The sequence below is a fragment of the Scyliorhinus torazame genome, chromosome 6 (assembly GCF_047496885.1).
Source record: "Scyliorhinus torazame isolate Kashiwa2021f chromosome 6, sScyTor2.1, whole genome shotgun sequence".
NCBI lineage: Eukaryota > Metazoa > Chordata > Chondrichthyes > Carcharhiniformes > Scyliorhinidae > Scyliorhinus > Scyliorhinus torazame.
In genome coordinates, this window is record NC_092712.1 from 237,899,148 (window position 1) to 237,914,852 (window position 15,705).

The 15,705-nt window shown below is 44.5% G+C and overlaps 1 protein-coding gene across 8 annotated transcripts in view; it reads left to right on the top strand.

The window, feature by feature from the left end:
- LOC140425346 (triple functional domain protein) overlaps positions 1-15,705 on the top strand; it is an 801,905-nt gene that overhangs the window by 340,769 nt on the left and 445,431 nt on the right. For all 8 annotated transcript variants that reach the window (XM_072509518.1, XM_072509516.1, XM_072509515.1 and 5 more), the window contains one exon: positions 6,268-6,459. In XM_072509518.1, coding sequence (XP_072365619.1) covers positions 6,268-6,459 — 192 coding nt within the window. The remainder of the gene's footprint in view (positions 1-6,267; positions 6,460-15,705) is intronic.

Sequence of the window (15,705 nt, forward strand, 5' to 3'; positions counted from 1 at the left end):
CCCGTGTCTGCGTGGGTTTCCTCCGGGTGCTCCGGTTTCCTCCCACAGTTCGAAGATGTGCAGGTTAGGTGGATTGGCCACGTTAAATTGCCCTTAGCATCCAGAAAGGATGGTGGGGTTACAGGGATAGGGTGGAGGCGTGGGCTTAAGTAGGGTGCTCTTTCCAAGGGCTGGTGCGTACTCGATGGGCTGAATGGTCTGCACTGTAAATTCTATCTTCAAAAAAATTACAGCCACCCTTCTTCCTTTCTTGTTGATTTGTACTGGTGATCTGGCTCCTATTGCTTCCCCAACATCACTATTACCTGTTTGCCTCTGACACTGTTTTCCATCAGACTTGTTCTCTGCGTTGTGCCTTTTACAATTAAGACTTTTGATGTACTGAATAGTGAAAGACTGAATTTTTTTGGTGACAAAAATGGTGATCACTATCTTTGATTTGAAATTGGCAAACTATGAGGAGAGATTAGGATATAGCATTCTTGAAGTGATTTGTCAGAGGAATGTTTATGGCAGACACCACTGCATCGTAAATAATTTGGATAAATGGTGGTTTGGGAAGAGCATGGGGCAATGGGAGTAGTTTTCTTTTGCTGTATGAAGGAGCTGACATGATCCTTGGGTTGGATAATCTATTTCTGTTCTGTCAGCGAGTCTGGTTTTATAGCACGAGATCTCAATGAAATGTATTATAAAATGCTATTAGCAGTTGGAGAGGGTAGTTTTGACCACGAAAGGAATGAAACGGGCATCACCCAGCTTAACCTCTGGAATGGCGAAGGTTCAAGTGGCTGTTATTTGGATAAAATTAATAGTCAAATTAGAAAGAGGTAGGTTGATTAAAGATAGCCAACATGGACTTGTAAAGGCAAGTTATATCTGGCAGGTGATAGAATTCATTGAACAAGTAACTGATTGAAGCAAATGCAGTAGGTTTTGAGTGCCATTTAGCAGGCTTGTTGATAAAATAGGATTAAATGTAATATAGCCGCATGAATAGGAATTTGACTATAGGAAGAAAATAGAGGGCAGAAGTTAATATTTTTTTGGATCAGGGAGATGTAAATAGTGGGGTCTCCCAAAGATCACTTTTTAAGACAATTCTCTGTCTGTCTCTCTCTTTCTCGTGCTTATATTTGTGGTTAACATAATTAACTTGTGAAGCGGATTATAAGCACGTTCAGGAGGACGTAGGTTAATAGATTGGTCAGATAAAATTTAATGGTGAGAAATAGGAAATAATATGTTTTAGGAGAGAATAAAAGAGGCATTGGAACCTTTAAAAGATAAAACTTTTAAGCTGCCTTTAAGTGTTTTTTATTAATGTTTTTTTTCCAATGAAATAAATATGTTGCTTTCAAACCAAAGAGTAAAATAAAACTTCATTGATTTTTTTTGGCAGAGGTATATTTAATTGTAAATCAAAATAAAATATTAGTTGGGAAATTATAAAGTGATATAAGTTTGCATCAATTTTAACATCAAAAAGCATAAATGCCTGTGCTTTTGTTTAAAACTTTGGTTCTCACTAAAGTAGCATATCTTAAATGGTGTTGTAATGGATAATTACCACAGCAAAATTGTGGTGAATTGAGCCACATGCGCAAGTGTCCAATCGTGGTTGACATTTTAATTAGACAGGAGAAAGCATGTATCAGAAATGGGTTGGGCTGTCACTATATCAAAATGTGTTGCAGTAATTAGGCACTTGGATGTCATAAGTAGATTGTGCTTAATTAATGCTAATATACAAATTAGATAACAGAAAATTAGCTTTGCTTTACGAATTTTAGGTGTACTATTTGTTCTTAATGCTGTTAATGTAACACTGTATTTGTGCTTGTTTTCAACTGTTTTCTCCTTTCTATATTTTGTCGTCCTGTTTTTGGTTTTCCACACTTGCTCTCCCCTCATTTTCTCTTTGTATATCTCAATGCACTTTTTGTTTATTTTTGTATTTTTGTTTATCTTCGACTTTTTAAATGTTTCCTTGCCTGAATCTACCTTTCTATATCTCTGTCAATGCTGTTTCTCCTGGTCCTTCTCCTTCTGTTCATTTCTTCTCTCTTTTCTGTTTGGCTCTCTTTCTCTATCCATCCTTTTCTCCTTTTATTTCTTGCGTTGTTCCTTATCTTGTTTTTCGCATTCCGTCTTTCACTCACTTTTCTTGTCTGATGCTATTTTTCCGCTTGCCTTCCATTTCATGCTTTCTATTTCTGACTTCTTGACACTTATTCTTGCTACCTCTGTATCTTGCCGTTTGTCTAAGACTATTTCCTCTGATCCTTCTTTTGTTTAAGCTACTGTTTCTCTGTTCTACTCTTGGGAAACCCTTTATTTAGTTACTGTAAAATAGTGACACTGAAAATGGACCCTAACACCCGTTGTTCTAAAACAACACAGCCTCCAACATGCCTTGAATGGTGTTGCAAGAGATTATTGCATGCAACTGTTGCTCGTTTTGATCCCAACAGCGTCGCCAATGCTGTTGCTAATATTAATGATAATGTTGGTGAACCACAAGCCTTCCCTTATATCGATCAAATGACCACACAACCTGTTAGATAGTTCAAAAGGTGGTTTATTTACATACATAAGGGTTACCTCGACATGCAAACACAATATCTACTACGAGTTAAACTACACCTATCAGCTACTTAACTTCAGGGCGACCGGCACTGTGCAAATAGATAAGGCCTTTATCTGGATTTCACTTGGCTGGTTCAAAGGAAGTGGCTCTGTCTCTATCATAGAATTTACAGTGCAGAAGGAGGCCATTCGGCCCATCGAGTCTGCACCGGCTCTTGGAAAGAGCACCCTACCCAAGGTCAACACCTCCACCCTATCTCCATAACCCAGTAACCCCACCCAACACTAAGGGCAATTTTGGACACTAAGGGCAATTTATCATGGCCAATCCACCTAACCTGCACATCTTTGGACTGTGGGAGAAAACCGGAGCACCCGGAGGAAACCCACGCACACGGGGAGGATGTGCAGACTCCGCACAGACAGTGACCCAAGCCGGAATCGAACCTGGAGCTGTGAAGCAATTGTGCTATCCATAATGCTACCATGCTGCCTGCAGTCTCTGCTGGGCTCATCCGTCAGGTAGCGATCGTTGGTCTTGAACTTGGCTGTCTGTTCCTGCTACAGTTGGCTGGCACAGGCCGGATCCAAAAGAGACAGAACACATGGCTGTGTCCTCTTTTATCCCCCTGGGATTTTGCGCTCTTTGGGGCGGTCCTTAACCTTGGACCCAATAGTTCGACAGGGCTCTGATCACTGCCTTCGATTTTGGCCAATAAAGGGGCGAGTGCCTTTGTGGCTGGGTGGGTCCTTAGCGGTAATTGACCTTGGCAGTTGGGCTCTCTGAGTCAAGGGAGTGTCGCCGGTCAGTCTGTGGCTGTACCAGTTTCTTGATTGGAGTTCTATTGTTCTGGGAAAATGGGCCATTAAAATGCAAACGAGCGGTGGTTTTGATCAGACTTGGTTACCTGCGTTTCAGATACACATAAGCTCTGTATCTGTCTGAGTCCTGGGTTGGCCATAACTCCCATGGCCCTTTGCAGGTGGCCATCTTAGATGGCTACACAAGTGTCAAGACTGGCCCTCAAACACCACATTGTAATGAGGGTTAAAATATATTTGCTTAACGGAAACTCAAACTTTAGCTTCCTGAAATGCTACGGTATCATTTTTATACATTAACTTTTACTTCTAGCTGCTTGTTATTTTGAGATATTTGATCTTGATAATTGTTACACTGTCTGAATAGAAAAGTTTTATGTGACCAGCACCTTAACAATGGAAGAACCGATAACACTATTAAAATTGAAGTTAAACATTGGTATAGCCCTATTTTGATATAGCTACAATGGACCTTTGTAATGAATGCTGGTTAGCAATGTTAATTTTGTGCTATAAAGCTCGTAAGGCTTTGTTCCATACAGGGTTCCAAAGGCTTTGCTTTATGCAGTACTTGTGAAGCTGAAATACATTTGTGGGAGAGATTTGCTGCTGGATGATGGAGTCGCAGGTGTATGAGAAAATAAGCAGCCAAAAATCAATGAGCTAAGAACCTTTTAGCAAGGAAGAGATCAACATTAATTTCCAGAATTGAACAAAAATACTGATCGCATTTAACACTGGACGAGCTAATTCCTGTGGTGTTATCTTTGATACATTGGGGCACATCTGACTTCTCTATAGCGGGAGAATTATCTGACATGATCAGCTATGTAATGCAGTGTGATGATAATTGAATTGGAGCTAAAGAATGGTGGGGGTGATAGTTCGAGAGTAGAAAAAGGAGCAAAGAGGGAGTTGAGGTAGTGGAAGAAAGCGTAGAAGGCGAGGTTGGAGGAAGGATGTATGAGCAGTGGAGAAAGTGGATTGGAGCGATGAAGCAGAGATGAAGAGGTGGGCGGCACAGTAGCACAGTGGTTAGCGCTAGCTTCACAGCGCCAGGATGCCAGGTTCAATTCCCGGCTTGGGTCACTGTCTTTGTGGAGTCTGCACGTTCTCCCCGTGCCTGCGTTGGTTTCCTCCGGGTGCTCCGGTTTCCTCCCACAAGTCCCAAAAGACGAGCTGTTGGGTAATTTGGACATTCTGAATTCTCCCTCTGTGTATCCGAACATGCGCCGGGATGTGGCGACTAGGAGCTTTTCACAGTAACTTCATTGCAATGTAAGCCAATGTAAGACAATAAAGATTATTAAATTAAAAGACGAGATAGGAAAGGAGAGAATGGAGGTAGAAGGAAAGAAGAGAGAAGGTGCGGGGGGGGGGGGGGGGGGGGGGGGGAGTTCAGTGATTTGGGAGGCAGGATAGTGCAATATCTGTGCTCAATTGCGGATAGATAGCTAATGTGGGAGTGTGGTATATTTGCAGTGCTACAAGGAGGGTGATATTAATATGATTTTGGTTCTGCTGCTAAGGGGCTGTTTGAAATATTCAGTTTTTTTTTCTAACTGTCTTATCACCTTGTTTACCATGAAACTGTTTCGGTAACTGCTTCATTTTGCAAGTAATTCTACTTCCACTTCTTAACATGACTCTTTGGCTTCTTATTTAAGTCTTTAAGAGACCTCTACACTGTGTTTTCAACTGTGGCTATTGTGTCTAGACATGTATGATTTCCCTTCCTGCACATTTATCTTACCAATTTCTGGGAGGTAATACTTGTGACTATTCTTATGTAGGAGACGCCAATTGATCTCTCAGGATAATGTTTGGTGCTGCCCATATTGTGCAGCATTGTTTTCAATCTATCATAATGTTCTTTTTACTTTCACTACCTACTGTTGCAAGGCTTTTGGAACCTTTGAGGTGATTCTCTATTTTTTATGATAGTTTCTGTTTTAACTTATATCTAGAAACTTGGGGGGCATGCTCGTTACAAATATTTTTAGATAGTAACAGCTCTTCTGCAAATATTTTTGTGAAAACCTGTCTGTGCGGAAACTGCACGTTCTCCCCGTGTGTGCGTGGATTTCTTCCGGGTGCTCCGGTTTCTTTCCACAGTCCAAAGATGTGCAGGTTAGGTGGATTGGCCATGCTAAATTGCCCTTAGTGTTCAAAAAGGTTGGGTGGGGTTACTGGGTTACGGGGATAGGGGTGGAAGTGTGGGCTTGGCTAGGGTGCTCTTTCCAAGGGCCGGTGCAGACTCGATGGGCTGAATGGCCTTCTTCTGCACTGTAGATTCTATGATTTGAATTTTCTCAGCAGAGACCTGTTTCAAGAATGGAAGGCAGTAACCCCTAATATTTGCCTCTCTGGTCTTGCTGTAAGATTTGAAGAAACATGGGTTGTTTTTGATGGTCAAGCATCATTGGGATGATTAATCTCACGAGGCGTTCCTGATATTGATCTTCACTGTAAAAACACAGCTGCCTTCCTAAAGATGTTCAGAGAAAGTTTGTTATATTGCCACATAAACTTGGTTAATTGTTAATCTGATGATATGTTATTTGGGCTCTGATTTTTATGTGTAAGTAACCTGTCAATCTTGATTCAAATTTCAGTTGAACAAAAAAAGTTTAATTTGATCATTTAAATCCATGCCTTTGTTTTAAGAAAAGCCAGTATTACGTTTAAATTCTTTTGGAATGCCTAAACACATTGCTGAGAAGATTCATTCCATGTCACTTTGTACCATCACAGCAAAAACCTAATAATACATTATTCCAGCTGTCTATCATTTAAATATTATGTTGCTTATTTGACAAAGACTAACAGTTGTTTGTGTTATGTGCTTTTCCACAGAATGTATATGTCAACATCAACCGCATAATGTCAGTGGCCAATCGTTTACTGGAATCTAATCATTATGCATCTCAGCAAATCAAGCAGATTGCCAGTCAGCTGGAGCTGGAGTGGAAGGCATTCGCAGCAGCACTAGATGAGCGCAGCACTTTGCTTGACATGTCTGCTGTCTTTCATCAGAAGGCTGAACAGGTTAGTAAATATTCACAATATATGTAACTGCTGTTTATATGGACAGTGCACCACAGGTAATTAATATGTGAACCATCTGTAGATTTTTTTAGGTGCTTTATTCTATGAATAGGTTTCTTGTAAAGTCAAAACATTTCAACTGGGCAAGTCGGACTGATATTGACACACTTCTGTTATGAATAAATATGATTCAGGGATAGCTGATTCCTTACAAATTCTACTATTCTAAAAACAATCTTATTTCAAATCTGCTGCCCACTTTTTGATGGCATGATCTACAGCAGAGGACCCCTGCCTTGCAAAGCACCTAAAATGGTTATTGCGTCTCAGAAATATGTTTAAAAATTATACTTTAAGAATTGACTAAAGAAGACATTAACTGCTGGTAATAGAATGCTGGTGATGATTTTGTGTCCTTCGTGCGTTTTGTTCATAAAACAACAGAGTGACTGCAATAGGGTATTGTCATTCAGGGTGATCCCCATCAGTTCAATCAACTAGATGCAGTCAATAAGTGCCTGTGGAAGCAGCAGTCTGTTTCAGCTTCTTGAGTTTCATAGAAAATTTAAGTATTTTGAAAAAAAGCTTTGGATTGAAGTGGTACCTTACATAGAATTCTACCCCTATTTTTGACTGACTTTTCTTTGTAACGAACTCTATAATAAGACTATAACTAATGGGTCTCTGTATCAAGAGATAAGCAAGATTGGCTTGTCTGGTCACTTCTTATGACTGGAATTAGCTATTCTGTATAGAAAGTAATATCATTAACTTGAGATCATTTTAAAAAGACTTGAGCTTCTGCTAAAAATGACCTCTCGGGGTATTGGGGGGGGGGGGGGGGGGTAGCATTATATAGTTTTGTAGAGAAGTCTATTATCCATCCTTTAGTTGTAGTCTGATACAATGGTTTAGCCTGGAGGCTTATGATCAAACTAAAGTCTGACATGTATAGCAGAGCCACCAGTCTGCCCTGTCTGTTTAACAACTACCTGTTACTATGAAAACTGCTGTGTCATGTATCTTTTTTAGTTGACAGCAAAATCCATTGCTGTAATTGTAACTTAAAAGACAGCAAAATTAGAGATAAAACAATAATTAAAATAGGGTGAAGCAATGAAATGAATCTGAACAAGTTGGTGAACGGCTTCCACAGCTCTCTTCCAAACCCGGATGGCAAATTTTATCTTCTCCAGTTGGAGGAATTCCACCAAGCCGGACAGCCAGTCTGCAGCTTTGGGTGGTGCTGCCAATCTCCAGCTGAGCAGGATTCTTCAGCGGCGATTAAGGAGGAAAAGGCTAGTGCGTCGGCCCCCTCCCCATAAAAAGTTCCAGCTGCTCCGAGACCCCGAAACAGCCACTTTTGGGCATGGCTCCACCCTCACCCCCACAATCTTGGACATGGCCTCAAAGAAGGTTGTTCAGAACCCAACAAGTCTGGGGCAGGCCCAGAACATGTGGGTGTGGTTGGCTGGGCCTCACTGGCACTGTTCACAATTGTCCTCCACCTCTGGGAAGAACCTGCTCATTCGGGTTCTGGTTAGGTGCGCTCTGTGCACCACCTTTACTTGCTTTGTGCAGTGCTTCGATCCAGAGCCCACCCCCCACACTTCTATACCTAGTTCTTCCTTTCCCTTGTCTCGTCCAGCATGGGAGTGTACCTCCTCCAACAGTTGCCCATACATGTCCCTACAGTTCCCCCTCCCTAGTTGGCCCATGTCCAACAGTTCCTGAACTAGCGAGTGTCCTGATATCTCGGGATACGTCGCCGGTTCCCTCCGAGGAAGATTTTTTTACCTCTATGTTGGTCAGTTAATTTCCTTTTGGTAGTTGAAACCTCTCCGTGAGTTCCTCCAGGGTAGCTATTTTGTTGTCTGCATACATGTCTGTATCCCCTCATCCTGTCTCCACCTTTTGAAGGTGTCGTCAATTGTTACGGGCATAAACCTGTGGTTGTTCCAGATGGGAGCCATTGTGGTCGTTTCGGTTAGTCCGAAGTGCTGTGTCATCTGATACTACGCTCGGAGCGTGGCTACCACCTCTGGGCTTCTTTGGGTGGGGATGGCGGGTGGAGGGTGGGTAGAAGTACGGTTGTGACTAGGGCTCGGAGGAATGTCCCTATACAGGAACTCTCCTCCATCTTCACTCATTCCGCTCCCGGTTCTTTCACCCATCCCTTCGCTCTTTCTGCAATGGCCATCCAGTGGTAGAACTATAAGTTTGGAAGGGCCAGAGCTCCCAGCTTCTTCTCTTTAGATCCTTTTTTGGATCCTTGGGTCTTCTCTCCCCCCCCCCCCCCCCCCCCCCCCCCCCCCCCCCCAACCCCACCACCACCACCACCACCACCAAAACACAAACATCATGATGGGTTTGGCTACCATGTTGAAGAAGGCCGTGTGGATGTAGATTGGGAGGGATCTGAACAGGAAGAGGCATCTGGGCAGTACGTTCATTTTGATTGTCTGCACTCTCCCTGCCAGCAAGAGTGGGTGTGGGCCCCACCTCTGCAGGTTCCTTTTGACTTCCTCCACCAGCCTCGTTAGGAAGTATTTGGAGCTGGTGGTGTTAGTCTGTATACTTGCCATGGGAGAGCTGTACAATAGTTTCACCTAGGAGGTGAACCCTGCCCCAAGCCCAAACCATTCCAGTACCGCTGAGGTACTTATACTCTACTCTGCTGAAGGCTTTTTCTGGGTACAAGGAGATGATCACTTCTGGTGTTCTCTCCCCGGATGGGGTTATTATTACTTCCAGCAGATGACGAATGTTAGATGTCACCTGCCTGCCCTTGACAAAGCCCGTCTAGTCCTCTGCAACCACCTCTGGCGGGCAACTCTCCAGCTGCTTAGCCAGGGTTTTTGCCAGGAATTTTGTATCTATATTGAGTAGAAAGATGGGCCTGTAGGACCCGCATTCAGTTGGGTCTTTGTCCTTTTTGGGTATCAGCGATATTGAGGCTTGTGCATGTGTTGACGTCAGGAAGCCCTTACCAGTGAGTCTGTGAACATCCCCTGCAAGTGCAGGGCCAGTGCTGTTGTGAATCTTTGTAGAGGTCCGTCGGGAATCCATCTGGCCCCCGGCGCCGTCTCCACCTGCACAGAGTTGCATGGCCATCTCTCCCAGTACTCATGTTGCTTCTGGGCTCTGTCTCCTTTCTTCCCCCACGGCCGGCATGACCAGTCAGTCGAGGAACTGCTTCATCCCCGAGTCCCCCTCGGTGAACTCGGAGGTGTACAGCCCCGGGTAAAAGGTCTTGAAGGCTTTGTTGACCTTTTCCGGCATGGTGACCATCCTGCCGTTGTTGTCACTAATCTGAGCTATTTCCCTCATGCCTACTTTCTCATCTGGTGAGCCTCAGGTGGCTGGTTTTGTATCCATATTCGTAAAAGTTACCACATGTCTGGCAGAGCTGGTGGCCACTCCCTTGGCTGATGTATGTCAGGTATGTCAGTTCCCCCTTCCTCCATTCTCACCCCCTCCTGCTGCTCTCTCCCCCTCCTTTCTAAGATATAACTCCAGAATTTAATACGAGGCAGTTCAGTCCCACGCAAATAGTCTCAGTGACAGTGAGTGAGTGTGAGGGCGGCTGAGCGTGTGAGGGCGGCTGCGCGAGTGAGTGAGGACTGCTGAGGGAGTGAGTATGAGGGCAGCTGAGCGAGTGAGTGTGAGGGTGGCTGAGGGAGTGAGTGAGTGTGAGGGCGGCTGAGCCGAGTGAGTATGAGGGCGGCTGAGTGAGTGAATATGAGGGCGGCTGAGCGAGCGAGTGAGGGTGGCTGAGTGAGTGTGAGGGCGGCTGAGAGAGTGAATGTGAGGGCAGCTGAAGGAGTGAGTGTGAGGGCGGCTGAGGGAGTGGGTGTGAGGGCGGCTGAGTGAGTGAGTGTGAGGGTGGCCGAGTGAGTGAGTGTGAAGGCGGCTGAGTGAGTGAGTGTGAGGGTGGCTGAGTGAGTGAGTGTGAGGGCGGCTGAGAGAGTGAACGTGAGGGCGGCTGAGGGAGTGAGTGTGAGGACGGCTGAGTGAGTGAGTGAGTGTGGCCGAGTGAGTGAGTGTGAGGGCGGCTGAGCGAGTGAGTGAGCATGAGGGCAGCTGGCGGAGCATGTGCATGTGACAGTGGGTGGCTGAGTGAGTGGGAGGCTGAATGTGTGAGGGTATTGTATGTGAGAGAGAGAGTGAAAGGGTGATGAGACGGAGAGGAGGGTGTGTTTCTGGCTCACTCCCAGTGTCAGGGTTCTCATTCACCCTCACCCCCACACACCAACAGGCACATTCAACATGGGTGAGGGTGGGTGAGTGAGCTCGCTGAAACTGGGAGTGAGCTGGTCACACACATTCTCACCGTTTCACACTTGAGTGGCTGTCTTCATTTATCATTCACTTTTTAATTGTTAATTTATTGTTAACATTTTTTTTGCTCAACCACTTTCCAAAATGTATTCATCCCCCACCCTTGTGAGAAAAATGGAAATGTGGCTCTCCACACGTAACCATTGGACACGCTGATGTAAACAGTACAAAATAAATAATGCTACCCCACCGCAGTAGCTTAGCTTACTTTTAAAAAATAAATTTAGAGTACCCAATTCATTTTTTCCAATTAAGGGGCAATTTAGCATGGCCAATCCACCTAGCCTGCACATCTTTGGGTTGTGGGGGTGAAACCAACGCAAACACGGGGAGAATGTGCAAACTCCACACGGACAGTGACCCAGAGCCGGGATCGAACCTGGGACCTCGGCGCCGTGAGGCAGCAGGGCTAACCCACTGCGCCACCGTGCTGCCCTCAGCTTAGCTTACTTGACTTAACTCGGTTCGCTTCTATTCTCCAATATTTGAACTCTGTTTACATCAACGTATTGTTTTCCTTTAACAAATTTGATTGTCTTCCTGTCTCAAAAAGCCTCTCTATAGTCTCTGTCCCGGTTTCTGTCTTTTGTCTAAAATATAAGCAAATTATTGTGGATGCTTGAAATCTGATTGAAAACAGAAAATGCTCCATGTGGCAGGCTGGGGACAGTTCCAGTCCCCAGGGTCAGCATGTGTGCAGGAAGTATCTCCAGTTACAGCTCCTGGAAGCTCGAGTTTCAAAGCTGGAGCGGCGGGTGGAGACACTGTGGAGCATCCGCGAGTCAGAGAGTATCGTGGATAGCACATATAGAGAGGTGGTCACACCGCAGGCTCAGACTCCGCAGGCAGGAAGGGAATGGGTGACCACCAGACAGAGCAAGAGAGTGAGGCAGGTAGTGCAGGGATCTCCTGTGGCCATTCCCCTGAAGAACAGATATACCATTTTGGATACTGTTGAGGGGAATGGCCTCTCAGGGGGAAACAGCAACAGCCAAACTCGTGGCACCACGGTTGGTTCTGCTGCAGAGGGGAGGGGTGATAAGTGTGACAGTTATAGGGGATTCAGTTGTAAGGGGAATAGACAGGTGTTTCTGTGGCTGCAAATGAGACTCCAGGATGATATGTTGCCTCCCTGGTGCTAGGGTCAAGGATGTCTTGGAGCGGGTACAGGACATTCTGGAGGGGGAGGTTGAACAGCCAATGGTCGTGGTACACATTGGTACAAACGACAGAGGTAAAAAAGGGGATGAGGTCCTAAAAGCAGAATACAAGGAGCTAGGAAGGAAGTTAAGAAATTGGACCTCGAAGGTAGTGATCTCGGGATTACTACCGGTGCCACGTGCTAGTCAGAGTAGAAATGACAGGATATATAGGATGAATACGTGACTGAAGGGATGGTGTCAGGGGGAGGGTTTCAGATTCCTGGGGCATTGGGACCGGTTCTAGGGGAGGTGGGACCTGTACAAACTGGACGGGTTACACCTGGGCAGGACTGGAACTTGATGTCCTAGATATTTGCTAGAGTGGTTGGGGAGGGTTTAAACTAATATGACAGGGGGATGGAAACCTACGCAAGGAGTCAGACAAAGAGGGAGCAAGGACAAAAGAAAAAGGTAGAAAAGTGATAGGTGAAGAAACCAAGGACAAAATTCAAACAGGGCAGTAAAGAAAAATATTGGGAGCACGACAAGCATTGTGAAAAAGACAAACTTAAAGGCTCTGTGCCTTAATGCATGGAGCATTTGCAATAAAGTGGATGAACTAATCGCGCAGATAGATATAAATGGGTATGATATAATTGGGATGATGGCGACATGGCTGCAAGGTGAACAGGGATGGGAACTGAATGGCACTGCTGGTTAAAGAGGAAATTAACACAATAGTGAGAAAGGATATTAGCTCTGACAATGTGGAATCTGTATGGGTAGAATTGAGAAATACCAAAGGACAAAAAACATTAGTAGGTGTCATATATAGACCCGCAAACTGCACTGATGAGGTTGGGAATGGCATTAAACAAGAAATTAGAGATGCATGTAACAAGGAAATATTGGTGATCATGGGTGATTTTAATCTTCACATAGATTGGGCAAATCAAATTAGCCACAATGCCGTAGAGGAGGAATTCCTGGAGTGTATACGGGATGGCTTTCTTGACCAATATCTGGAGGAACCAACTAGAGAGCATGCCATCTTAGACTGGGTACTGTGTAATGAGAAGGGAATCATTGCCAATCTGGTGGTCCGAGACCTCTTGGGGATGAGCGACCATAACGTGATAGAATCTTTTATCAAGATTGAGAGGGTGAAGTAGTAGATTCGGAGATTAGGGTGCTGAATCTTAATAAAGGGAACCATGAGGATATGAGGCGTGAGTTGGCATTGAAAGATTGGGGAGAGTTACTTAAAGAGATGACAATGGATAGACAATGGCAAACATTCAAGAAACGCATGGAGGAACTACAGCAACTGTTCATTGCTGTCTGGTATAAAAGCAAAGGGGGTAACAGGGCTAATCCATGCCTTACAAAGGAAATTAAAAATAGTATCTGATACAAGGAAGAAGCATAGAGATAGGCCAAGAAGAATAATAGGTCTGAGGATTGGGAGCAGTTTAGAATTCAGCAAAGAAGGACAAAGGGATTGATTAAGAAGGGGAACGTACAGTACGAAAGGAAGCTTGCAGGGAACATAAAGACTGACACTAAGAGTTTCTACAGATATGTGAAGAGAAAGAGATTGGTAAAGAGAAATGTAGGCCCACTACAGACAGAAACAGTGGAATGCATAATAAGGGACAAAGAAATGGCTGAGCAATTGAATACATACTTTGGTTCTGTCTTCACAAATGAGGACACAAACCAGATCCCAGAAATGTTGGAGAATGAAAGGTTTAGTGAGAGGGAAGAACTGAGGGAGATCAACATTAGTAGAGAAATGGTGCTGGGAAAACTGATGGGATTGAACGCGGATAAATCCCCAGGGCCTGAGAATCTGCATCCCAGAGTGCTTAAGGATGTGGCTCTGGAAATAGTGGATGCATTGGTGGTCATCTTCCGGGATTCTATAGACACTGGAACTGTTCCTGCAGATTGGAGGGTAGCTCACGTCACTCCGATATTCAAAAAGGGAGGTAGAGAGAAAGCAGGAAATTATAGACCAGTAAGCCTAACATTGGTAGTGGGGAAAATGCTTGAATCCATTATCAAGGACTTTATAGCGGAACATTTAAAAAGCGTGTCAGGATCAATCAGTCAGCATGAATTTATGAAGGGAAAATCATGCTTGACAAATCTGTTGCAATTCTTTGAAGAGGTAACCAGTACAGTCGACAAGGGGGAGCCAGTCAATGTATATTTGGACTTTCAGAAGGCGTTTGACAAAGTCCCGCATAAGAGATTATTGTGCAAAATTAAAGCGCATGGGATTGGGGGAAATATATTGAGGTGGATAGAAAACTGGTTGGCAGAGAGGAAACAAAGAGTAGGGATTAATGGGTCCTTTTCAAATTGGCAGGCAGTAACCAGTGGGGTACCACAGGGATTGGTGCTGGGACCCCAGCTATTCACAATATATATTAATGATTTGGATGATGGAACAAAATGCAACATCTCAAAGTTTGCAGATCATACCAAGTTAGGTGTGAGGGTGAATTGTGATGAGGATGCCAGGGATCCTACAGCAAGATCTGGACAGGTTGGGCGAGTGGGCAAACCAATGGCAGATGCAGTATAATTTGGATAAGTGTGAGGTTATTCATTTTGGAAGCAAAAACAGGAAGGCGGATTACTACCTGAATGGTTGTAAATTGGGAGAGGGGCGTGTGCAGCGGGACCTGGGTGTCCTTGTGCACCATTCGCTGAAGGTAAAAGCATGCAGGTGCAGCAGGCGGTAAAGAAAACTGCATTGCAAGAGGTTTTGAGTATAGAAGCAGGGATGTGTTGCTGCAATTATACAGGGCCTTGGTGAGGCCACACCTGGAGTATTGTGTGCAGTTTTGGTCTCCTTCTCTGAGGAAGGATGTTCTTGCTCTCGAAGGAGTGCAGCGAAGGTTTACCAGACTGATTTCAGGGGTGGCGGGACTGTCATATGAGGAGAGATTGACTCAGTTGGGATTGTTCTTGCTGGAGTTCAGAAGAATGATGGGGGATCTCATAGAGACGTATAAAATTCTAACAGGACTAGACAGGGTAGATGCAGGAAAGATGTTACCAATGGTGGGTGTGTCCAGAACCAGGGGTCACAGCCTGAGGATTCAGGGTAAACCATTTCAGACAGAGATAAGGAGAAATTTCTTCACACAAAGAGTGGTGAGCCTGTGGAATTCATCACCACAGGAAGTAGTTGATGCTAAAACTTTGAATATATTCAAGAGGCTGCTGGATATTGCACTTGGGGAGAATGGGATCAAAGGCTATGGGGAGAAAGCAGGATTAGGCTATTGAGTTGGATGATCAGCCATGATCGTGATAATTGGTGGAGCAGGCTCGAAGGCCTCCTCCTGCTCCTATATTCTATGTATCTATGTATGTATGAAGGACAGGTTTGGCAGCGTCTGTGGAGAGAGAAAAACAAAGTTAATGTTTGAGTCTAAATTAAGAAGAGCCATACGGACTCAAAACATTCGCCTCTACACCAGAGTGAACTACAGTGTGTCCGAACCCCCAAATATGACCACCAGCAGACATGGGAGTAATTACAAATGGAGAGTCTCAGACATGTTGCTAAAAAAGGAAGCCCAGAAGTTGGCAAGCCTGGGGCAGAGCCAAAACATATGCGTATAAGTGAGGGCAAGTGAACAGCGATTATTTCTGTTCTTAACATTCGGAAAAAAGCCGATCATCCTTATCTTGGTCAGGTGCATCCTATATAGCATCTAAAACTGAATTAGGCTCAGCCGGACAC